Raw genomic sequence first — 24,293 nt, forward strand, 5'->3', positions numbered from 1 at the left:
GTCAGAGGAAGTAACTTTCTATTGGCTTGAGGGAAGATTTCTCTTTGATGTCGAAGTATTGATCTTGTCTCTTCATTTAGCCAAAATATCTTCCTCTAAATCTTCAAGGTCAGGCAGGTAGGGAGAGTTGGCATCATATAGCATGTCTGTATAGCTTTCAGCAGCATTTGTATGTTTTCTTGGCTACGAGACATGGGATATGTTCATTGTCATGTCAGTCCTATCACCTTGTGCTGTTTGAGGCTGCCAAACACCACTGACCTGTGTGCTGTCCCTCTGGTAAATACATCCTCTGCTCATCCTGAACACACATGCTGCCCTCCAGCCCTCAGAAGCCCACATTAATCTGAGGTGACCATTGGGATGTATAGCGTGAACCTAATTGTATTCTTTTCCATAGGTAGAAAAAAAAAAAAAAAAAAAAAAAAAAAGCTAAAGAAGAGGCTGGCACAGAAGCGGAGGATGGGGAAGCAAGAAGAGTGACTTCTAGGGTAATCTCTAATTTTGGCAAGTAACAGGGCACCCAGTAGGGACCCCCTCAGCCGTGTCACTGGTTTAATGGGGCGAGGACTGGGCGCGCTAATTACGGGGGGGGGGGGGGGGGGGGGGGGGGGGGGGGAAGGAGGGAGGGGGGGCGGGGCGGGGCCGCCGCTGTCCGTGGTGCTGCAGCCGCCGCCGGGGTCCGGGCGCGCAGGGTGCGCGGGGCGCGCAGGGTGCGCGGGGCTCGGTCCCTCCTGCCCGGCATCGGGGCTGAGGGTGCTCGGGGACCCCTGGGAGAGACGTGGGAGGCACCCGAGGAGTTTTACAGAAAAAGAAATGGTTCCTCCTCAGGCGCATTTTTGCATTGCAGGTCTAAAACAACTATCTTAACTTTGACCGAGCGTATTGGAAAAGCACCTTAAGCCTTTCCACAGATATTTGGCGTTTTCTTCCTTGTAAGCCTGTCAGCTACAATTTTAGGAAGTGAAAGAAATGAACTCAGATGAGATCCCCAGCCAGCCAATTTAGACTCGCCTGTATTGTAACACACTGAAAGAAGGTGAAACAAATACCTCAACTGCAGGAAAACCCATGATGAGAGAGATTACACCCTTCTAGCCTTGGGGAAATCCAACCATGAGATGAAAAGCCATAGGCTTTGCAGGTGTCACTTATCAAAATTAATTATTTCTGAATTGATGACTCACCAAAACCTCCTTGTGCTTTTAGACATGGCAAATTGGATGACTGTGGTGGATTCCTGTTGTCCACAAATTGTTTTCAGGTACAGATTAAAAGCTATGTGGCTTCTCTCTGCATCCAAACCAAGCAGTGCTGCTAGTAATAATGAGAATTTGTTGACCAGTTCACCTCTAAAGACCAAAAAAAGGGATCAAGGATAAAACAAGGTGTAAAAACACAACCTTCAAAGCAAAGTAAATTAGAAAAAAAAAAAAAAAAAAAAAAAAAAAAAAAGAGGAAAAGAGTTCCTGCTCAGGAAGAGAAAGCAAGATGCTTTGAACAATAACAGAGGGAAGGGGGATTTCTGTTCATGATCAAACTGAACTGGGACATTCTGGACCTAGGCACATTGTGGTTTGATATTAGAGTGATTCATTTGGCAAGGGGTAATATAAAGCTCCAAAGAGACATTGAGAGATGATGGAAACAGTTCAAACATCTTTGTGATCAACACAAAAGGAAAGCTGAAATAGCATCCTGAATAGGTATGATCTTTACTTCGCAGATTCTTGCATTGATTCCCTCAATAAATGCTGAATTACATGAGGGAAGAATGATCTTAAAATCATAATTCTGCAATGAAACAATAAAGAGGGCAAGGTTATCATAAGAAACCATAAGGGCAGACAGAGCTGCTACTGAAATGTGGGGGAGTGCTGAGTCACTCTGCATTAAGTGCTGCCATAGTAACTGTTTACCAGCTGGTTGGGAATGAGGAGAGACTGAAAAACCTGAAATAAAAATCAGACAAGTTGCAGCTTGAAATGTATTACATGTATTTTAAAATAAGATTTAACAGAATGGAACACTTGAAGGTTGTTTCATTAATGTTACTTGGGGCAGATTATACTGGACCGTTGAATAGACACATAAATGTGTTCAAGCAAGAAATAAGAAACTGATATTTCTTCTCTCCTAGACTAATGTTATTGCACCTAATTGTAAGAACAAGTAGGAGCCACTTAGGATTTATTTATTCATGGGGGGGTTGTCTATAACCCAGCCCAGGCTGTGAAGGAACACAGAGCAAAGGGCTCTTCTGGCAGTAACAGGGTTTGGGGTGCACTGGAAAACTAAACATAGTTTAGAGAGGGATACGAGCTCAGATTCCTTGACCAGTCTTTTCTGATGTTGTCCTCTGCCCTGGCTATTGGGAAAATTGTTGCTGGCCTGTGGCTGTGGCCTGAATTTCTTGATGGCTGAAGGTATGTCCTCTGCAGGAGAGAGCTCTGTGATGTAGCAGCAATTTGGGGCACTTCTGTGACTCATAAGATGCTGAGTGATTTCTTACTGTGGAAAATGCCATCATCACGACAAGTGTCCGTCATCATGACACATCCAAAGACAAAATCTCCATTACTGTCATCCCTGATGCTGGACAGTAGGTGAGGGCACTTAATTCAGTAAGAGCACTTAAAGTGGCTGCTGTTGAGGTGTGAACAACTTCAGAAGCTGGGCCTTTCGATAACCAGTTGGGCCAAGTTTGCCTTGGGCTCCAGTGTACAGAGAAGGAGAAAGTTATCAAAGGTTTTAAAGTCAATAATTAGAAAAAGGTTCATGAGAACTTCAGAGAGAGGCAGGAAGTTTGTGGTGAAACACAGGAAGTCACTTGTCTTTTTTTAATCTGCACAGAGATTGGAGAAGCTGCTGCAGATGATGAGGTCAGGAAAGCTGCTCTCTGCAGAGCATAAGCAGACATGTTGTGGCTCCCCAAAACAAGGGTATGGAACTCCAGGTGGTATTTGTTGTGCCAATGATCTTCAATCCTCCTAGGTTAGAAGGAGGAAAGGTGTTTTCAGGACTTATTGTGCGATTGTATGTGCAAATCTGTTTGCTGTAAACCTATTCAGTGGAGTTTTGGGAGCTGGTGCACTTTAACCAGTTTCTACTGGTCCCTCAGCTACCCTAAGGAAGTATTGTTTTAAAAGGTCCATCTCCTGGAAGATCGAGGGATCCCACATCACTAAGACAACTTAATTCATCCTATCAATGGGCTTCAGTACTGTCATTTCTAGCTAAGAGATATTTTAGAAGCCCAGAAGCAGGGTTCAGTGGGTGGCACTGGTGGTTCAGGGAGCAGTCTGGGCTTGCTTGGACACTGGGGCTCCAGGACCTGGGTTGCCAGCAGAAGATGAGACATGTTAAGAGCCTTCCAGCACAAAATTTGCAGCAGAGAGGAAGATTAAAAAGTGGAGTAGAAACTGTTCTTCCTTTTCAAGAAAGAGAACGTTATAGGAATAGGCTAGTCAAAAGCTCTTAAGTAAAATAGATTTGTGTATAATTTAATCTATAATATATTTTACTCAAGTAAAATAGATTGCAGTAGATATGATTTTGCAAAGTCCTATTTTATAGCTGTTTTATTTGATTTTTACGACACCAGGTGTAGCTAAAGTCACAAGTGCTATAGAGACATATACTGTGAGAACTGTAGCCTGAGGAACCAGACACAGTTGTCTTTGGGTCTCAGCTCACTCGGTAGCATTCTTGATGATGGTTTTCTGCTTTGAGACCATGGATCCAAATGGATGTGGCAATTCTCTACCAGCTTTCAGGAGTGGGCAGTGGTGACACTAACACAAGTGACATCAGTTTTAGTCAGCTGCTGGTCCTTTGTATACAGGAAATTTTTAAAAGTCCCTTTTCATAGTGAATCAGGAAACCACACTGTGAAAAATGATGTTTGCCACAAGATGGAAATTCTTTATTTACATCACCTTCATTCTCACCTTTAAGAAAACCAAAAGCCTTTATCTTCAAAGGAAATGCATGTCCTGGACAGCTGTAATCATGCCTGAACTAGTGCTAATTCCTGATACAGTCAGAGAATTTTTCTGGTGTATCTTGGTCCATGCTTACCAAGAGTTAAACAGCTGCATATCACAGTTTTGAGCAAGCAGTTCTGTCTGCTTTGCAGATCTGCCATGTTAGTCACTAAAAAGGTGTGTGTGTGTGTGGGGGGGGTTGTAAGGGTGGGGGGTAGAGAAAAAAAAAAATACACAATGTGTCTTCTACTGCTTCCCACTCTTGCTCTGTTTACCCCCTGGCACTGGGATTGCCAGGGAGGGTGCAAGATGTGAGCTCAGCTCTGGTGCAGCCTTTTTAAAGCTTTTTTCTGCAAAGCCCTTCTTGTACTGGGAAGCTCTGGGATTAATTTTCTACAACTATTTTTTTCGGGAACAGGTGGAATTGCTAAGAACACAAACCCCCTAACTGCCCTGCCATGTATTTAGCATCACACATAGTTTGTCTGTTTTTTTTTTGTTTGTTTGTTTGTTTTTTTTTTTTTTTTTTTTTTTTTTTTTTTTTTAAGTAGCCATTAATTGTATTCTACGATGTTAAAATACCTAGAAGCGATGCCTATCTGTCTTGCAGGCTCTGCTGATGAAGCCGTCGGTATTTCAGCATCTCTGTTGGTCTGGGGGTTTATGTCACCGGCCAGGGACACGGTCACCGGCGACACCACCAGCCATGACAGTGAAGTTTCTCCCCTTCCCCTCCCTCCTGGCCGGGGGGAAGGGCCGCTCCGCTCTCCCCCGCCTGTCTGACCATCGCCCCTTTTAAAACGGAGCCGGTGGGTTCGGCAGGATGGGGAGAGGAGGAGGAGGGTTGCTAAAAATACCGCCCTGTGCTGGGGGGGAGCGTGCGGTGCCCGGCGGGGCGCAGGGAGCGCGCAGGGAGCGCGCAGGGAGCGCGCCGCGCCGCAGGGATGCTCGCCCCGCTCCTGGGCTCTGCGGGCTCCGGCTGGCTGCTGCTGGGTGAGTGCTTCCCCCACACCCCCCCCCAAAACCCCCTCGGCGTTTGGGATTTGTGTGTGTGTCCCCAGCTCCGCTCGGTGCTTCCCGGCTGCTTTCCCTGCGGCGTGCGGGGGGAGACTCGCCCCGATTTTCACAAAATGCCCTTTGAAACGGCCTCTGAGCGTTGCCCATCGCCCTGGGCCCGCTGTCCGGGTCCCCTCCTCGCCTCCCCTGCTCCGGAGGAAGGGCGATGCCAAAGGTTTGGAAGGGAGAAGGCAGGCGGGAGCGCGCACTCCATAGCACAGATGGAAATGGGATATTCTGCTGCATGTGTGCGGCTCCGGAGCCGGCACAATGAGATGTCACTGCAGGGCGATACAGCAAGCTCAGCTGAAAATGCCTTACAACATTTCTCTCAAACCATCTCACTGGTTTATTCAGTCGGTTCGTCTTTGGGAAATTTGTGAGGGCACTTTATTTGTGGTGGGCATGTGAAATAGGGCAGCGCGCCTGGACGGGGGTGTGCGAATCCCATTGTTCCGTGGGCAGGCGGTAACGATTCAAAGTGTGTCTGGACTAGGAAATTATTGCAAGTCTGCAGTGGGGGAGTCTTGGGAAGGTATTTAGACATTCATCGTGAAATCATCTGCTGCACCGATTCAAAATCGAGTCCTTTGTATCCATGCGAAGTGTCTTTCCTAAGGAAAGGGAACGTTCAATGTCTGTGCTGTTTCCCCCTTCATCTATCAAGCAGCTTTCCTCTAGGCTGCAGGCACACTTCAAGGGGAAGAAGCACAAAGGGGAAAGTGATTTTAAAAGACATCGTCTTTGCATCATTAGGTAAATATTCGGGGGGGGAACACCAAAAATGGAAAACATTATAATTATTTATGATCACATCCACTTGTTATTTTTGATTATGAAAAAGGATGTTTCACACTAAAAAAAAAAAATATATATATATATGGGAACCTAATGTCACTGGCCTGAATTTTGTCTCTGATAATATCCCAGTGCTCCCATGAAAGTCAGTGGGCTTACAGCTGCTTATATCAGCAGCTTGAATCAGCTGCTTTTGAACTGTGATGAAACTCGTGCAGTGCAAATATGGCCCGGAGGGAATCACAGGGGTGAATCAGAAGCAGGATTTGGCTTGGAGCCTGCAGGCGAGTGTTTGTTACAGTATTTTGGGCACCCGGAGGCCCCGGGGACTGCTCTGAGCTACGTTACTGGATGTGCCAGGCTTGTTTATGACAACGGGAGGAGAACTGGGGCCGCTGGGAGTGGGTCTCCTGTGCGAGCTCCTGCTCTCAGGCCTCCGCATCCATCCTGTGGTGTTGCTCCCTGTTTTTCCCACCTCGTTTTTGCCTCTGCTGCGTCCAAACGTGTCTCCCTTGTGCGGCCGGCGATCCCAACGTGTGTGTCCGTTCAGGTGCAGCTCAGGCTCCTGGTCTCCCTTCAGGCCGTGCTCGTTTTATTTTGGTGTGGACGTGACTTTAGCCCAATGGTTCCGCCCTTCGCAGCGGCCGAGGTGTACGTCAGCCCGGGTCATCGGGGGAGACGGTTCCCACCGGGGAGGGGAAGGTCCTGCCTGACCCCGCAGCGTGGCACTTGCTCGGCCATGTGCCTGGGGTTGTTGCTTTCACACGTGGTCCTGGTTTTCTGGTGGCCCCATCCCGTGGGACACCGCTCCATGCTGCAAAGGGGTCACGGTGGCTGTGCTGATTTACTGAACAAAGGGCTCCTTGGCCGTTACAGCCCAGTGCAGCACTCTTGTTTATTTTAAATTAATTTCTGGCATCATTACAAGGTTTTTTGGCTAGTTGAGAATGGGCCTATAACGTTCACCTCGGTGAAAGAATGGTAGAAGTCAGAGAAAAGACAAAGCTAATAATTTCCTGGTGCTCAGACTTGGATGATCTGATGGGTGCACAGAGGGGTATAGTAAAATAAAACAAACCTAACACCAAATGCCCCTGGGCATTTGCACCTTGGGCTGGTTTGATTGAAGCAATACAAGGTTGCAGTTTACCTCTTCCTCCTTTCCCCTTGAGCAAAAGTAGGAAACCCCAGAGACTCCTCTGCTCTTCTCTTCCCCCCTCATTTCATGTGACTGCAACCCTGAGCTGCTCGCCCGCCCTGTCAGCCCTGCCTTACAGCGAGGAAGAGGAGGCACAAGAGGGCAATTCAGCCATCCCCACCAGTGCATCTCCAAATATTTCCCAGGGTGTGTTTTCAAAGGAAGCAGGAGGTTCACCTGGTGTTGCAATAACTTCTGCAGCGCTGCTCCCAAGCCCGGCTCTCGCGCTCTGATGCTGGAGTCCTTGCTGATGCCCTCAAATTCAGGTCTCTGGATAAGAAACATTTCCTGCTGCGCTTTATGTATGAAACGGAGCAGATGCCCGAGGCTGCACAGCCCAGCTCGGGGAGTGCTGGCTGCTGCGCAAGAGGCAAAGCCTGTGTTATTTGATGAGGTATATTTAGTTGCTTTTATTCTCCATCCCTCTATTACTGCTCCATTTGAACAGTTGCTAGATACCATCAAAAGGAAAGAGTAAATGTATTTGGATTTCCCTGCTTGCTTGCAGGGAAAGACAGCACATAGCGATTTTATTCTGCTCTGGACTAATCTAGACATTTATTTGATTCTTGTCTCCACGCTACTATGGATATTACAAATATATTCGAGTAATGAAAAGAGGAGAAAAGCTTTGAAGACAGATGGTAAACTGAATTAACTGAATACCCACGGAAATAGGAAAGCTGACTTGGGAGCAAGCCAGGAACAAAGAAATACAACATTACATCAGTAAGAATATAATTGCCATTATTTTGACGTCACCAAACTCTGCAGAGCACCACAGGGTCGAAACCTTTCCTTGTTATGCCATTTCTGAGAGCTCTTTGGGAGAAACGCCACCATCTCCCTCCTTCATCGCTGCACAGTTGCAACCTGAATAACTTGTAGCTAACTGGAGGCAAGTCTGGGCAAGACTGGAGAAGCGATGGTAGATAACATGACACAGGCATTTACCTCTTGATGGATGAACAGGCATCCAGGGCAGCTCTTTTCCTGTGGCTTTTTTCTTGGCTTTGCGAGGTTATTTCTTCATACAGACCCAAACAAAATGATCCACTTAATCACTCTCTCTGATCAGAAATGAACAGGAAAAAAAAAAAAAAAAATTGTATTAATAGATGTTCTTCTAAGTGCTCTGCGTGCGTTCTTTGGTGATGGATCAATACAAGTAATGAGTTTTTTCCATCACTGCTATTTATGTCTCTTGAGCTCCCGTGCGAAGCTAAAGACCTGCAGGTCCTTGGCACTGTCCCCGTGGGTGCCGGGGGCAGGGGCAGCTCTGGGGGCCGTGCAGGGCTCCCTTCCCACACCCATCCAGCCCCGTTCCCTCCGGAGGAGGTTCTCGTGTCCAAATTGCTTCAGCCTCTCTCCTCCTCTCCCTCGCAACAGGAGGTCTTACAGTGCTCATGAGCCCAGATACCTTGGGAACCAGTCAAACACAGTGGGGTGAGGCGTACCAGAGAGCACATGGCTTTAAAAGAGGGCTAAATAAGCTTGAGAGAGAGCTGTAAAATCCACGGGACGCCGGTGGGAGCCCTCGCGCTCCTTTCTGCGCATTCCTGCAGCTTGCCGTGAGCCACGCCTGGCTCTCCAGGGGCTTTTCTTCCCAGACATGCTGATTCAGAGTCTTTGCAAATCCTTTTTTTGGAGACTCCAAGGGACTTAGCATTGATACCGTACAGCGCGATACCAGTAAATGTTTTGCTAGGCTTGGATTGATCACCATAGTGTGCTCGCAGTGCTTATTGATGACAAGTCATTTACTGTGTCAAATCCTCCTTGCACCATAAACATTGTCACGGAGCCTTCAAGGTGACTTGTGGCTGGGGGGGGGGGGTGGAGGCTTTGCCTCATTCTGCTTCTTCCTTATGCTCTGTATATAGCTAAAATTAGAAATATTTTACCATTCTGCTGGAGACTGCACTATGGAAAACTTGGTGGCTGGTGGTGAGAAAAAGGAAGACACTGAGATGAGCACGGATTTTTGGTCAGGATAGAGTTTCAAAGGTGCAGGGGCAGTTCAGCCCCCACAGGGCCTCGGAGTTCCCCGCTGCAGCCTCACTCTGTACTCACTGCTTGGGCTTTTACAAGCAGTGATGTTGGTACAACGTGGAGCAGATGCTTTGGAAAAGTATGGCTAAAAATGCAAGCCCTGCTTGGCATGGGCTGAGTTCATGGCAGGCTTTGGCAAGCCCCTGCAGTGATTCTCCCACAAAACCCAACTATTGCGCTTGCTGACCCAGAAGCTTCCCCATTAGCCACACAAGGTGCTTCTCTGCCTTCCACGCTGTGTGGTATACCACTCTTAAAAAATGTGGAAAGATAAATCCAACCACCTTGTTCAAGTCGTCTTCTTTTGTGCCACAGGAAGAGTATGTCACTTGTCAAAAAAAGAAGTATCATTCAGTGGAAATCACCATAACATTAGGAAACCCCCAAATAAGGGAGGAAAAGTCTTTATATTTAGACTTGTGTGCTATGGTGTGGCAAGACTTCAGCTCACATTTCCATTTGCTCAACGATGTGGCTGCTGTGGTGTAGATACAATCTCAGAAACACCACATGTAAATTATAGTGAACAGTTTCCATTTCACTACTGCAAAATCAGTGTCGGATGGGTTGGTCTCAGTGAGGCCAATGGGCTCCAGAGATACTTGGAGTTTCTTACGTGGCTTTGGTCACTGAGGTCAACCATGGCACTTGGCCCAGGGAACAGTGGTTCCTGTCTGCTGGGAATGCTGCACGAGTGGTCAGCGAAATATTTAGAAGAATAACAGCCCCAAAGAAGGGGTTTTCTCTGCTGTTGCCAGCTGTGGTTACCTGTACAAGTCTAGCGGCCAGACTCCAAGACAGCCTTGACTGCTCTAGCTGCTGAGGGCTTTGGTGATGGTAGGAAGGAGGGGAGCACTGGTCCCACACTTGGGAACGGACACCCGGCCCTTGGGATTTTGCTTTGGCCACGGATGAAGGACAGTCACCTCACAGCCTTCATTTCCAAGTTGCATCTTTGGGTCCAGAAGTCCTGGGGAGGCAGGGACCGGGTGTGGGGTGCCACCTCAGCTGGCCCTTCCACAGAAGCGTCACGCTCCCCACTGTGAACACACTTCCATTTCGGAAAGCTGTTCTACTTTTGCTCTGAAATCTTCCAAGTTTCACCTCTGATTTGCTTATGACTAGTGTAGATCCTGCTTGTTTGGATGCCACTGTGGTGCCTCAGCCAAGCCATTCATTTTCTCGTGGTGCTTCCTCCCCGACCCACAGTCCATCCTCCCCTCGGTGAGAGTTGCCCCCGTGGCAACTCTCCGTCCCTGCCCTGCCTGCTCCCAGGGCTGGGTCTCCTCCTCAGCCTGGCAGCTTTTCCCTTTGGAAAGGACGGGTTTCTCCTGCCGTGGAGAGCACCGTGGCTCCTCAGGCTGCTGCTCAATCTGCCGTTGGATGGAAAGCTGCACAGCCTTCCCTTCCTGGGCCAAGCCACCACGTTTGTTCATGGCCGAGGAGAAAAGGGGCTAAGATGACCCTCCCTTCTCCCACCAGCCATCACAAAATTGCATCTGTGTTGCCCTCGAGCACAAACCAGAGCAGCCCCTGGGCTGCGCTGACCTGTTCGGGCTGGTGATGATGCCTGGGGAGAGAGGAAGGCTAGGGGACAGCTTCCTCGGGGAAGGACGTGTGAGGGTCAGAGCCACGCTCCCCTCTGCCTCCAGAGGCAATAAGAAACCCCTTGCCCAGGGCTACCAAACCCCTGAAATTGCCTCAAGCACCATTACAGACATCCCTGCAATGGCAGGGGTGATCTGCTCGCTGCTAGATGAGCCCAGCTGAGCTGCGGCCGGGAAAAGCACCGGAAGGTTTGCTAAGCTGGGATTCTTTTTTTTTTTTTTCTCCAAGGGCAAGTATGAGCTGGTTAGCACAGGAACCACACTGAGATTGCTAACTGATTTAATTCACCTTTTTTTTTTCTTTTCTTTTTTCCCTTTGAAAAATTATCTAGAAAAAGGGTAAACCATTCTGCTGTTGATTTAGATGCATTGGAAGTGGCCTAAAGCAAACTCGCACTGAAATTACAAGATGTGAATGATGCAGATTTAAATATATTTTCTGCAGTGAACAGTATTTAAGTATAAAAAGTGGAAAGAACATTATTTAGAGTTTGTTTCAAGTTTGTTTCCAGTTGTGGAGAGAAAAGACAAATATATTAGAATGCTTCTTGAAACGTTAAATAGATTTTACTTTGTATGTCCAGTACAGTTCAGTTTTAGGTAGAATCATTCTCCATAACTCCAGATGACTGAATGCAGAATTATTTTTTCCTCCACAAAATGTTCAGTCGACTCCTTCGAGCAGCCCAGCTGGGAGCAGCTTGGCAGCCTGCTTGGGCAAGGCTTTGGGGGGTGCTGGGGGAGCAATCTGCAGTGACCTGCTCCCTCTAACCCTGCGGAATGCCCGAGCCCTGGGTTTATTTTGCCTGAGAAGGTTTTTTTTTGTTGTTGTTGTTTTTTTTTTTTTTCTTTTTTTTTTTTTTTTTTTTTCTTTTTTTCTGTGCCGGCTGAGCGCAGCCTCCTCCCGGCCAGGCAAATCCCTGCAGCTGAGAGGCTGCTGAGGGTGGTGTGATGCTCTGACCTGCCAACAACAATTCAGGGCTGTGTTTCCTTTCGGAAAAAGCATTTGCATATCCTCTATTCACTTTTTTGGGTTAAATACATTTGAAAAGGCAAAAGCTCTGGGTCACTGAGACTGAAGAATGGGCTGTCTGAGGGCCTCCCCCCACCTTAACTCTTTGAAACCTTGCTCCAGTGTCTTAGAGAGACACGTCTTAAAATATCCCGAAAGGGGTGTTTAAAGGCTGCTTTTGCAGCAGGGAAGGGGACTGGAGATGGGAAAAATCCTGGCAGCAAGAAGGCAGCAGGAAGGTGCCACGTACCTCTGAAATGAAAATTCGCTTACGTGCAGCTGTAGGCAGACTTGGGGAGAGTTTGCAACGTTTAGCATGGACACAAATGTCTTCCTGGGGACTTGAAAATATCTGTGAAAATAGGAGAGCAAAAGCAAGTTAGAGCTGCGTCAGGCACAGAAACCTGCAGCATGCTGCAGGGTGTGAAATCAGAAAGCGGCACTGACTAGAAAGAAAGATACAAATAACCTAATTGCTGTTTTAGTTAACAAACTAACTAACTAACTAAAAGCCTAAAGCAACAGCAAAGATCCTGAAACATAAACCAGTGTTTAAAAACATTCAAACAATGTGACCACTTGTTATTACTGTCGGAAGCAAAGAAAGTTTCAGTGTAACTTTGAGTGTTTACGGCCATCTCAAGTCACAGCCCGGCCACAGATTTCTCAAAACCCTTCTGAGAGATGATGCCAATCCCCTCTTTCCCCTCATTTTCCAGCGCTGTGCCAGGCCCTCGCTGCTGGTGGTACTGGAGCTGGGTGCGGGCTGTGGTTGGGGTCTGGGGCTGGTGGGTGCCAGCCCTGCTGACGTGCCGGGGAGCAGAAGGGAGCCCCTTGGACCAGGGCAGGATACGGCCCCTGCACCTCCCTGCCTGTAAACTGCAAAATGGAGACTGGGCTTCTGGGTGCCTGTAAACTGCTTGGAGGATGACAGCTGGGAAGAGATGCATAAGCAATAAAATCATCATCCTGGGTTTATTTTTGTTCCTTTGCCATCCGTCGGCATCCCTGCAGTGTAAGGAAATTGAGGGCTAGAGGGAGAGGAGGCAGAAACACTTGCCTGGTAGCCTCATATTAGTGTTCCTAATTATTGAATTAATCCTCTGTTCATACAGTATGCTTCCTTCCTGCTGCTCTTTGTAAGTGGTCAAAAATATGTGCTGTATAGTCAATACAAGCATAATATCTGACCAAAAGACATTGAAAGGAAAAAGAGATTACTAAAAAGAAACACAAGAGTCAAGTTCCCCCATCTTTTACATGACTTACATTATTTTAATTAGTGGCTTGTTTTTATTTCTAGTCACAGTAAGATTTTCCATAGATGGGCCTTAAGGAACGTAGAGATACCGTTGGCAGATTTCTGTTCAGTAACTGAAGCTATTGTCCTGGGTTATGGGAATGTCCTGAAAAACAAATCATCAGTTTTTATTGAGGTATCCTCAGAATTTTGAAGTGCTGGGTGGCACTCGGGGCCATGGGGTGATGGAGCCCAGCAGCTCACGGGCTGGCTCTGAGCCTGGTGTGGTTTCCTGGTGGTACAGCCTTGGTTAGCTGCTCTCATGGCTCTACACCCTCCTGGCTATAAGCATCGCTGTTTAAAATTCAGCCTTAATCTGTGTTTCTCATTCATTTTGATAAAGCATAAAAGCATAGAGAACTTCAACACATTACTCTCTCTTACAGAACTCTTCCTTCATGTTGACTGTGAGCACTGTGACTTAGTAATACAACTTTTTTTCCTGTGGACAGGCAGGGTCTCAGCCAAATCCCTTAAAAGTCCTTTGAGCTTTTCTGTTGATTTTACTGGTAGTTGGATCTCACTGAGCTTTAGACTGAGCAGTAAACAGCACACAAGGTGAAGTCTTATTTCTTTTGCACTTGTTGAGTACCAACGTCCCTGATGTGAGGGTCAGTTTTGGGCAGCTTTCTACAGCAGAAGTCACCAGAGTCCTGGTTTGGAGCACAAAGGGCTTTGTGGCTCCTCTTGCCTTGGCCAGGTGCTGGGTGCTCAGCACCTCGGGGCTCACATAATGCATCCGCAGGAGGATCTTACACAGACTTGAACCGTCCTCTGACTTCCAGTGCCAAAGGCTCTTAGAGCAAACCCCTGTTTATGGCGAACTGCATGCTTTCCCTCATCTGCGTGTCCAAAAAAGGAGGTTGTCTTCCCATAAAACACTCTCCTGATCACACCCCTCTGCAAATCACCTGGCAGAAAATGCTGGGGCATTGGGGAAGCTTTTTTTTTCCTTCGTATTACTTAGAGTGTGCTTACGCCCATTTTCCCTTAAGACAGGAAGCCTAAATCCACTTTCTTCCCATTGTTCTCTCTCATATTTCTCCTGTGGTTGTTCCAGCAAGTGAGTCCTTATGCTGTATTTATGTGCAACGAAAGCAAGACAAGAGAAAGGGAATAACTGCTCAGGGTATTAACCTGGGAGGTGGAAGGGTCTGAAGCTGTCCTGAAACTCTTCTTTTACTGAAACCCTCCACCTATGCTGAGGGTACACTGCCCACTGTGAGCTCCACAGAGGTAGGCAGGAGCATCCACTACCAACATGACCTTGAAAGAAGAGTTCTTGTGAATAAACACAGCACAGAAACTCGGTTTTAATCCATTATTTATTTAAAAATCAGTATTCCCCCATCCCCTTTGGATCACTACTCCATCAGGAACACGACTGGGTTGTATCTGTGGGCTACAGGCACCCCAGCACCCAGCCAGCTGAGGCTGTTCACATACCTGAAATATTTTCCTGACTACAAAGTTTCTGTCAAGCTGTGGCTCATAAGGAACAAAGGGGCAACAAACTGAGCTGGTGAATATTGCTGAGGTCCCATTAAGCAAGCACTGTGATGCTGATTTACACCTGCAGACCATTTAGGCCAGTACATCCTGCCCTACCCTGGCAATTGTATGAATTAAGCCTGCTTACAAAATACCCACATGTGAGCCAGACGAGTGGTGTTTGACAAACCTGTTTGAAATCTCATTAAATATCTGTCCCTCTTCATTCATGAGTGTTAAGTGTTCTACTGCTAGCTTTCAGCTGAAAGGGATGTTTTTAGTTAGGAGAAATGTCTTACTCAGACCTCTCAAATCTTAAATATTACTAATTTTGCCACCACAAAGCAACTGTAAAGTTTTTGTTTTGTTCTTATTAGTGTAAACTAACAAAAACTGGTTTTGGCACAAATGCCAGGTTTTTTCTTTGCTTTTAATATACGTAACAATGTAAGGATGATATTGGCAGTAGCTGTTATCTTGCTGTGTTATTATTCAGAGGATTTACATTTATTCTACTCTAGCTATGCAGTTTCTAATTTAGCAAACCAGGACTGGCAACACAGACTTTCTCAGTGTCAGAAACTTCATTTTATGGTGACTTTCCCAAAGGAAAAAAAAAATAAATGACGCTGTCTTTCATTTGAAACCGAGCATTTGCAGGAAGGCTTTGCAGTTTTGCATCCAAAAGCCTTGCCTGGAGCTTGTTAGGAGCCGTAAAGCTTCCAGTGTGACAAATAGATGTGTCAAAAAATCATGTAATATTCAGTAGCAGAAGGGGGTGGGTTTCGCCCATCTGCGAGAAACTGGAATAAGGCTCCCACCGCCGGGAACTGGAGCCTCCAGTGCCTCAAGGGTTACACTGGGGCACGGCTGCTGCTGCGTTAATACAGCCTAAGCTGATATTAGCCAAGCTTAACTTCTTTCAGCAGTTTGCAGATGGGAAGGGGGTGGGACGTCCCGGAGTCAGCAGTTCTTCAACAAGTTCATGAGCGGCGGCTGGCCGAGCCCTGGCCATGAGCTGACCGTAGGCTGGGGGAGAGGAGGGCGGCCGGTGTCCCCCGGAGCTGGTAAGTCCAAGGTTATTTTTAGTTTTATTCTTGAAATGTCAGTGAGGAGCTCAAGTGGGACCCTGGAGGGCTTTACCCTTCGCCCCAAGCGCTGCTGCGGTTGGGCTCTAGGATGCCAAGCAAAATAAAACTGCAAAAAAAATAACAACAACAACAAAAAAGGTGTGTGTGAGACCCCTCTATGCAGAGAGGGACCCCACGGGCGCTGCTGCTGCGGGGGAAAATGGTCTTGGCTGCGTTTCTTGGTGTTGCAATGCGGGGAGAGCCCGGCGGCGTGGCTGGCACATGGGGATGGAGCACCAGCCTCAGAAAGAGCTTGTGGCTTTCGCAGTTTCCTGTTGTTTCAGATGTTTCTAACAGTTTTTTGGGGGGGTTAGTGGGGGGAGATCCAGCCCGGCGCTGGCTGGAGATGCCAGGGCTACAGGCAGCCGGTCCCGCGTGGGCTGGGGGGGGCTCCAGCACAGGGGTGATGGTGGGTGCTGCTTGGGGACCCCCCTAAGCCCCTCCGTGGGCTCAGTGGGGACAAAGTCACTTGGCTGCAGAGATGGAGGCTGGTCTCTGGGGCTGCGCCGGGGCAGGGGGCTCTGAAGGTTTAGGTTTCCTAGGCCCAAACTCTTGGCCCTGCGCGTCAGGGCTTGTTTCTGATAGCAGGAGCTCTGCAGAGACCGGCAAACTCATTTCATTTGTGGACGACAGCCTGGGCTGTCCGTGTATTAAGTTTCAACCACCTGGTCTTTAAGGCGGGCTCTTTGTGATGGCCCTTAGTGGGATGTCCCAGTTCTGGTGACTGACACGTGCCTTTGCCAAAGCTCCACGGCAGTGGTGGGTTCCAGGAATTAAACGTTCTGTGGGATGCGGTTCCTCATCAGACACTGAGGATTCACAGCACGTAATCACCCATGTGCCCTGTCCCTGGGGGAAGAGCCTGCCGGTGCGTGGGGTGTGAACACTGGTGGGGGTGTACCCCGGTGTTAGGCTCAGGGTGTGGAAACCTGCTCTCTAGGCGTGGAATACCCACGCTGGACAAGTGGGGTGCCTTGCTGACCGTGTCACGTTAGCGTGCGCGCGTGCGTCCCATCCTTCGGTGTGATGGGGACAGGGCGGGTCGGGGGGATGCGGGGAGGATGCTGCCAGAGGTTTTGGAGAGGCTCCTGCAGGGCCCCTGCTTGTTTCTGGAGGTGCAGAGCACGGCGGGATGGGCCTGGCCCCTGGCACGGCCGCCGCGGTGGCTGCGTGTGACACCGGGACCTCCTCAGAAAAATCTCCTGCACCAACCCAACCTGTGGTTATTCGCTGTTTTCCAGTGTGGCGAGAGTGGTCCCCGACACGGCGATGGTTTCTGCAGCAATATATCTGTTTTTTTACCGGCATCACTTGCAAGAGGGAGACTTGATTATGTTCCCGTAGAAGCACGGTGATACTCTCACACACGGGGGGGTTATTTTGGGGGAGCTCTGGCTGTCTGCAGGCACCGTGTGTTGGCGTGGGGCCCGGGTGGGCAGAGGCCACGGCAGGAGCCAGCAGGCCTGTGCCCAGGGAGATGCTTTCCTTCAGGTCTTTTGGCACATGGCCTGCCTCCTCACCTTTATTTTCCTGCCCTTTATTGCAAGATTGCCAAATAGACCTTGAGCAACTTTCAGAGCTGCCTTCGGCTGCTAGTTTGTTTTGGGATGAAGCCTGGGCCTGATTCAGGCAGTCGTGTTCTGTGTGCACAGGGTCTGGATAAAACCTCGCTCTCTTTGGGTGTACTTACACCTCTGGTGTCCCCTCACTCCTTCCCATTTGCGTGGACAGGATCCTTCAGGAAAGCACTACAACTTGCAGGGCCCGTGACTGGTAATTAACCTGGTTTAACTGTAGACAGCTTACTGTAAGTGAGGGATACAACTGCATTTATTACACTCAGATCATGACATGACTGTTATTTTTTTAAAGCTCCCATTTTCAATGTCATTTTCGAGCTTCAGATTCCACCGTGATAGTCATAACACCGTCTTCATGGGCACACGTTTGCATGCAATTGGCAGAGGGGTTTTGGGTCTGCTCATTGCTCATATGGCTCCGCTTTTACTGCTGTGGCAGGTCAGCAAGTTTTGGAGCTCTTCAAGCTGTAAGACTGGCTTAAGGGAATTGGTCCTTATAATAAAGACAGTGCTTAGCTGTTATACGGTACGAGATAGCAGGTCTCAGCCTCAGTCTATGTTTTCTGCAGCAGCAGATGAAAATCTGCAGTGTGATACTGCATGGGCAGCATCCTGCAAACAGCAACGGGCCTGATCTCCAGGGTCCTCATGGCTGAAGGCAATGCCAGCTGCAGCTTGGCCCAATTAGCCCTTCTGAAAACACTTTCTACATAACTGTTGATATTACAGAAGGCAACACGAAATTGAAATTTGACCAAATAAGAGTTTCTGGCCAGTCTGAGCTGTCAGTAAAATAACACATGGCTGGGAAGTGGTGTCCAAAATGTTCCAGTTCTTTCCTATCCTCTGCAGACTAGCTCTGAGCATGCCATTGCATCATCTCTTAAGCATTGTGGAAGGTCTTCTGTTATATGCTTGGTTAGGTTTCTACGTCACTTCAGATGATGAATTCCCAGGGCTGCCATACTTGCACAAATACAAAGCAATGGCCACGCAGGATGCTCCGGGCGTTATTCAGAAACCCCTTTATTCTGGCACTGCCGCCAAAAGGAACAGCGGGGACAAACTCAGCAGCAGCGCTCCTGATGCCGTATCATCAGCCCAGGCTGGGTTGTGGTTGGAAACTGACTGTTTTTTCCTGTTACTTTTGTGGGATGCTTTTGTGCCAGCTCGGTTGCCTGCTCCGGCCAACAGCCATGCACCCCAAGGTGGGCATAAGGCAGAGGGGAGCACTGGCTGGTGGTGGGGAGCCCCACGGCCCCGTCCAGCAGTGGTGAGGGTTTGGGTCTCCCCAAGCAGAAAAGAAACTCGGTGCAGTATGTAGTGGGAGAGCAGCCAGGGCCAGCTCCTGCCTTCTGGTGTCCCTTCAACCCTCCCTGTGTCACTGTGACCGGTCTCACGCGTACTGACCGTGCAGACATGGTCAAGGGAATGGTCATGGAGAGCTGAGCTGAGCTGGGGACTGGCACTGGGGGGACCTGCCTACATGCCTGTCCTTGCCTGGCAGTGACCTGCAGTGGGAACAGGGCAGAGCCAGCTCACAACAGCCAAAGCTTCTTGCTTCTTCCCTCCCTGGGCATGCAAAAGTGGAAAATGTCACCCTAAATCCTTCCTCTACCCAGCCCTGGACTGAGATGGGTGCAGAGGGCCTGGATTTGGCGTGTTCAGGTGGGGAGACTGAAAATGAGCCCTGCAGCGAGGTGCAGAGGGGGTTACATCCCACCCGGGTGCATTGAAGGGCAGCGTGTAGTCTGCAGGGGTACAAAAAGTGACCCCCAAGGGCTCTGAGTAGCCTGTGGGTTGGGGCTGACAGTGCCTGAGTGTCAAGGCTGAGGCAGGCAGCACTACTGCAAATTGCAGCCTCTGCTGAGCAATGAAAGGTGTGCTTGTCATAGAAGAAAGAATGGAGAAGGAAAAAAAAACAAACAAAAACAACAAAAAAAATTAAACAAACAAACAAACAAAAAAAAACCCACCAACCCCCCAAAAATGGAACTAGAACAAGGAAATGGAATTAGCAAGGTCTGGAGCTGAACTTCCCCAACCCGCTGGGTGCTGTGGCTGGACACCCCCTTTCCTTCCCTACCACACCTGGCTGGTGGTCCCTGCACCTCTGCACTGACGCTGCTGCAGAAACCTTGGGTTACTGGGGTTCTTTGCAGGACCATGGCCTCCATGGTACTGAGCTTTGTTTAAATCCAATCAATATTTGAAGGCAAATGTCAAAACTTTGCCTGGCAACAAGCTGACAAGCTCTTTGCCGAGCACCATCGTCTTTCCGCTCTGCAAAAACCGGCTGTCGTGGGTGCAGCTGCCTTTTCCCTCTCCATTCAGTGCTTCTCTTTGTGCTCTGCCCCAGATAACTATTTTTACGCAATTATTTAAGCTGTTTGTTCGTTGCCTGTCACACGGTGTTCAAGAACCATATAGTATATGGGTCAATCAACCATCGACGTCATTCAAAAAAACCCACAAAAAATACCCCCCCAACCCCTTCTTCACAAGAACTGAGATTTACAAGCGGTCGCGGGTACCTCTGGGAAGGGGGGAGCTTTGCAGATGCTCTGCGAGCAGCTTCCAGAGCTGAACCCCAACCCTAGCAAGAGCAGCACTGGCATGCAACACAGGGACAGAAAACAGCCCCAGCAAACATGCACAGGACTCACTGGCACCTGTAAACTTTGCTGTGAGGCTGAGGGGCAGATTCTGTCCCCCTTTAGTCCCCTCCACGGGTTTGTCCCCTGGGCCACACCACCGTCGGGCAGGGGAGGATCAGGCTGTGATTCCCCCCGAAAATTCTGCAGCCCTTGAGCTGGTTTTGCCCCAGCTGTATGAGAGGTCCCAGCAGAGCTGCAGGGAAAAGACCAAAGAGCCAGAAAGCCACACAGCTTTGCGGGTTTGCTTTTTCTTCTGGCTGGCTTACATTTTAGCTTGGGCAAGCACGCAGCAGCCACGCTGGCACGGGAGGGATGTGATGAGGAGGACAGCGGGCACAGAAATAGCCCAGATGGATTTTGCCATCTGAACTTCATCTTCTGTTTTTTAACCTGGTCAATGAAACCTTGTGACTCTGATTCATCGCGTCCTAGCACTCAGTAATGTTTTAAGGACATTTCAGCAGTTAGCGGAGCTTTTTCTTCACGGTGCCTTAAGCAATTGATAGACTTCAGAGACGACAGAGCTCTGTGCTGTTGAGTTTTTCCCCTTCTAGTAGGAAACTTAAAATACTTGCACAGGCTTCCTAATGCTCCGTTTTCCAGATGAGTGGCAGATTTGGTCCGGGATCCCAGTCTCAGCTTTTCTGTACGGGTGAGTCACGGTGGCTTCAGACTACGGCGGTGCCGATCTGCTCGGGGGTGCAGCAGGTATTTTTAGGATGGCTCACATCTGTGAGCTGTGCCTGAGTGCGGTGAGGAGGTGTGGGACTGGAGGATGGAGCTTTCCGGGGAGCGGGGTTGGCATCAGCAGCTGGAGAGGTGAGAAGATGGACCCGACACAGAGGGATGAGGATGAGCGGACGGCGTGGCTCTGAGCACGCGGCGTTTCCAGCCAGCCGGGGGGTGGATTTTGCTCTCTGAAATACTACACGTGTGTAAAGTAAGATTTCCACACAGCCGCTGAATTATTTATTGAATAATTTCCCTTGGCAAGGGGCTGGTATGCTGTAGATATTTTGGATACTTTAAATACCTCTATTTATGTGCGATTACTGTGCTCTTTCTGTAAAGCCAGCCTTCCAGGACATTGAGCTCCTTGTTAGCATTTTCCCCTTTTTAGTGGGTGCTTGCAAAGATCTTGTGTCTTGCAAATGTGTTTCTCGGCAGTGCCCGGAGCTGGAGGCCAGAGCCACTCCTCGGGGTTGCTTGGAGATCCCCACCCTTTGTCTGTGGTGGTTGGGGTGACATTGGGGTGGTGTTGGGGTGGCTTTGGGGAGGCTGGAGGGTCCCTGCATCCAGCGATGGGCTCTGCCATCAGCTCTGGCCCCGGGAGCCTCAGCAGCAGAGAGTGGGGCCGTGGGTGTGCTGAGGAGGAGTCTGTTCTGCTCATGCACCACATCCTTGGTGAGAAGCTTTTTCAGGAGCATGAGATGCCTCTGCAATAATGCTGGTGGCACAAGTGTTCCTCATCAGCCACTCAGAGCAGGGGGAAATTTAATTTTTTTAATGTATATATTTATTTTGTATATATATATGCGCACATGCACACAAACATATACATCCACATATGCAGATATATAACTGTGTATATATATGTATATATAATGGTACCCAATCCTTTGGCAGACTTATCTCTGAGACAATTTTTCCGCACCCAGAGCGAACCTGCTTGCATCTCGTAAAAAAAAAAAAAAAAAAAAAAAAAAAATCCAGCTTATATCACCAAGACAAGTTTACACCACAGCCCCAACCCCATGCCAACCCGGTGCCCTTCATTCATCCCCAACCTCTCCCTGCTCCCCGCAGTAACCAGAGGTCATGTGAAAGCATCACCAGCTTCCTCACCGTGAAGTTTATTTGTCTTATTCCTCTCCAGCAGATCAAAGAGGCTTGACCCTGCTGTAAAGCCTTTTTCCACAGCAGATAACTCTGTCTTGCTGGCGGGGTGGGGGGGGAGGGGAGTGGGGGGCAGTGGCACGAGGACGGTCCCCGACAGCCCACGTCTGCTTCCCGTGCCCCAGATAGCCAGTTCGGGGTGCACTGAGCCCCCAGAGAGCTCCGCCGCCGCGAAAGCAATTCAAGCTAAAGAGGCTTATGTACCACTGAAACCTCGTTCTTTAATAGTCTTGTTGGCAAAAGGCCAGTTTAGCAGATTGCATGGGTCTGATTCCCAAAGAAAGGGGGAGAAGGACATTTTTCATTGGGAAAAATAAAATATCAAAATTATAACCTGATTTTATTCCATTTCTTGCTTACTGGGTGCTTCTCCAGTGTCTGCTCCCCAGAGAGATGCCACAGCCTCACAGGCATTGTGTGCTTCTCTTCCCTTGTTCACCATCCGTGCAAATAGACATCCCAGAGCAAATCCATGCTCTGCATCTGTTGCCTCTCATACCTTCTTATGCTGTCCGAGTCTCGGCATAATAATCCTAAAAAAATGCAATTTTGTCTCTAAACTGGTTCCTTTTTTTTTTTCCTTTTTTTCCCGAATTATGACTCACTGATTTATAGTGGAACCATAGTCAATAAGACATGATTAAATATCAAATTATGATTTGACCCTGCAAAGAATTGTGTAATCTAAGTAAAACACAGTAATTGTGGTTTATATATTGTTGTACTTGGGAGTCAGTTATTTCACTCGCAGTGGATAAAATTAAGCATCTGCAGGAGTTTATTTTGGTCTGGCTTTGGTGGGTAGGGGGGCATTTTTTTTTAATGGAAAACACATTTTTGATGAAAATATACTGTCCCCAAAATCAAAGCAGTGATACATCACACGGAAGCCATGGGAATTCGCTTCGGTGTGGTCTGACTGAAGGTGGGAGACATTGAACGGGGAAAAGGGCTATTGTGAAACATGTCCCTTTAGAGGAGCAAAAGGAGGTAAAGTTTAAAAAAGTTTTAAATAGTATTAGCCTCGGCTTGGCTGATAATCCCAATAATTGCTGAATCCCAAGTAGTTGCAGCTGACGAATCCCTGCGGCGTGCAGAGGGTCCCTGTGTCCACATCCAAGTGTGAGGGGGGCCGGGGTCGCCGGTGCCCCGGGCGCTGGCGGAGGGACGCAGCCCGGGGAATGATGCGTTTGGGGTCACTGCTGTGGCGGCATGTTTGTACCACAGTCACACGGGTAGGACGGGAAGCAGGTAAGGGTCATGCAGAACTAAGAACCATTCGTCCTGTGCTTCGTTTCGGGGGTGTTTACTGGGTTTCTGCACACTGGTTCTTTCATAGTTTCTGATACTTTTGGTGCTCATATTTTTCCCTTTACGTTTATCATCCCCTTCACTCTCAAGCAGTTTGTAAGGCTCGCTGGTTGTCTGGCTTCCCGTCTCATGGCAGTGAAGCTCTTCTGCAAGGTTTTCAGTAGCTATCTATAATGATCAATTGGTATATAATGGCATTTCGTCTCTGTGCATAACACTGTTCATCTGGCTTTGTGCCTGCTATGAAGGGTGGCATTACCATTTCCATAAACACTATAGCATGAAACTGTTAAAACAGAGAATAAAATGGACCTAATCTCAAACTAGCTAAAAACCAAAAGGTGGCCAAGTGCCCTGAGCTTCCCAAATTTTCTCCTCTTTAATTAAAACAAATGAGAAAAAATCTGCAGGTTCTAAATAAACTGGGTATTAAACTGGCTGAAGGACGACAAGGGCTGGACTTCAGTTTTTCTGGTTGGAGATTTCATTAGATCACTTGTTCTCATAAAATTTGTTGCGTCTCTGCCTACGCAAGTGTGAGACTGGTCTGGTGCGGGATGACCGGTGTCCCCCTCCTCGGCTGAGCCCCTCCACAACCCTGGGGGGCCTGAGCCTGGGAACTGAGGGTTTATCCAGCTCCTCGTCTTCTGTGCCCGTACCAGGAAAATTTGTGGAGGTGCTTGGCATCATCTCTGGTTTTAATTACAGCAGTGATTAGGAATTCATAGCCTGTGGTTTCCCAAGAGCTGCTGCTCTGGCCAAGTTGGAGAAAGTCAGAGGTACCTGAGCCGCATTTAATGACAGCGGGTCATCCCAGGATTGCTGTCCCACTGGCTGCTTGGAAAAAGGGAAATAAAAAAAAAAAAAAAAAAAAAAAAAAAAAGGTACTTTGCAAGCAATACACAAAATTGCCAAATGCCCTCTGCCTGTGCAGTTACAGGCATTTTCAGAAACACGTTAATCATTGCAATAGCCTTCGTTTAAATTAGCAAATGGGTTCCAGTGATGCAGCCCGACTAATACCTGCTAGTTCTATGTCTCCCTGTGAATTCTGATGTTCCCTTACCCTCTGTAAATGGGGACTCACATAGTGACAGTCACAAGATGACGTGAATCCATCTCAGAGTCACCTGAGCCTTGTGTACACAGTTTTAATTCTGCAGGGCAAGGTAAGGGAGGATGGTCCAAACTTTGCTGGGTGCTTCCTTGTGCAAATCTT

General features: G+C 48.4%; 1 protein-coding gene across 8 annotated transcripts in view; it reads left to right on the forward strand.

Annotated features, from left to right (window-relative positions):
- The first annotated feature begins 4,708 nt into the window (after window positions 1-4,708).
- ACSL6 (acyl-CoA synthetase long chain family member 6) overlaps window positions 4,709-24,293 on the forward strand; it is a 57,456-nt gene continuing 37,871 nt past the window's right edge. For 3 of the 8 annotated variants that reach the window (XM_033005969.2, XM_033005973.2, XM_033005972.2), the window contains exon 1: window positions 15,428-15,567. In XM_033005969.2, coding sequence (XP_032861860.1) covers window positions 15,486-15,567 — 82 coding nt within the window. In that variant the 5' untranslated portion in view covers window positions 15,428-15,485. Of the gene's footprint in view, window positions 4,980-15,374; window positions 15,381-15,427; window positions 15,568-16,740; window positions 20,520-24,293 lie in introns of those variants that run through there. The other 5 variants (XM_033005971.2, XM_033005974.2, XM_042790008.1 and 2 more) reach the window with 4 other exon arrangements.

The sequence above is a fragment of the Tyto alba genome, unplaced genomic scaffold (genome assembly GCF_018691265.1).
Source record: "Tyto alba isolate M040663 unplaced genomic scaffold, T.alba_DEE_v4.0 Super-Scaffold_17, whole genome shotgun sequence".
Lineage (NCBI taxonomy): Eukaryota > Metazoa > Chordata > Aves > Strigiformes > Tytonidae > Tyto > Tyto alba.